The 992-nt window shown below is 59.3% G+C and overlaps 1 protein-coding gene across 1 annotated transcript in view; it reads right to left on the bottom strand.

Moving 5' to 3' along the window:
• The window catches only part of EMH_0010330 (uncharacterized protein), a gene marked incomplete at both ends in the record, with an annotated part of 2,508 nt that overhangs the window by 1,355 nt on the left and 161 nt on the right, over positions 1 to 992 (bottom strand). Inside the window, one exon of the mRNA XM_013498914.1 lies at positions 3 to 992. Within this exon, the coding sequence (XP_013354368.1) occupies positions 3 to 992 (990 nt within the window). The remainder of the gene's footprint in view (positions 1 to 2) is intronic.

Below are 992 nucleotides of genomic sequence, written 5' to 3'. Positions count from 1 at the left end.
GCGCCACCGACCCCAGCGTGAGCTCCCCCACCATCTCGCATGCAGAGGAAGAGGAGGAGAGAGGAGACACGGGGGCCAGACAGAGCGGAGACATCTTTGAAACAGCAGCAGCAATTGTATTTATATCTGTATTGCTACAGGATGATGATATACACACGGGGCCCCCTTCTTTCTCTGTTTTTACATCTACACCTATACTGTTTGCTGCTGCTTCGTCTCCAGCATCAGCCAGGGGGCCCCTCGCCCTATCCTCCCACTTCAGCATTCTTGCTGCTGCAAGGTAAGCCTTGAGGATGCAGCGGATGTTATGCATGCGTTGTCTTCTTATATCTTCTGCTTGATGTTCTGAGAAGGGGGCCCCCGGGGGGCCCCCCTGGGCGCCCCCCGGGGGGGCCCCCTCCCTCCAGGCTATAAGCTTGCAGAAAAGTAAATCGAGTGCATGCAGAGGGGCCACCAATACATCTGCTGCTTGGGTATTGAGAAGAGACAGCAGCTGCAGCTGCTGCGCCTTGCTGCTGCGCTGCAGCCTCCACGCCGGCATCAGGGGGGCCTCCGCGAGGCCCCACGGCAGCTCAATAGGTTTCTCTAGGGGGGGTATTATAAAATGCTGCAGCAGCAGATCCTGCTGCTGCCATCGATGCTCTCGTTCTGCTGCTGTCTCAGTCCAAGGGGGCTCTTCATAAGGTAACAATGATGTACCTACGTCTGCTGCTGCTGCTGCAGTTGCTGCTGCTGCTGCGGGTGCATCCCCTGCTGCTGCTGCTGCTGCTGCTGCTGGTGCGGGTGCGGGTAAGGGCGGCTTGACATCCGTCGGAGCCTCTCCTCCAGGAGGAGGAGCAGCAGAAGGAGCAGCAGCAGCAGCAGCAGCAGCTGCTGCTGCTGCTGCATGCAAGTGCCGCAGGTGGGGGTGAGTGCGGAGGACAATATGGAGACAGTTGAGAGCAGCAGCTAGCGACGGGCACTTCTCCTCGTTGGGGGGCCCCGTGGCATCG

The sequence above is a fragment of the Eimeria mitis genome, genomic scaffold (assembly GCF_000499745.2).
Source record: "Eimeria mitis Houghton genomic scaffold, Emh_scaff382, whole genome shotgun sequence".
NCBI lineage: Eukaryota > Apicomplexa > Conoidasida > Eucoccidiorida > Eimeriidae > Eimeria > Eimeria mitis.
The sequence above is the reverse complement of the archived record's forward strand: the minus strand, read 5'-3'. Positions and strand labels throughout refer to the sequence as shown.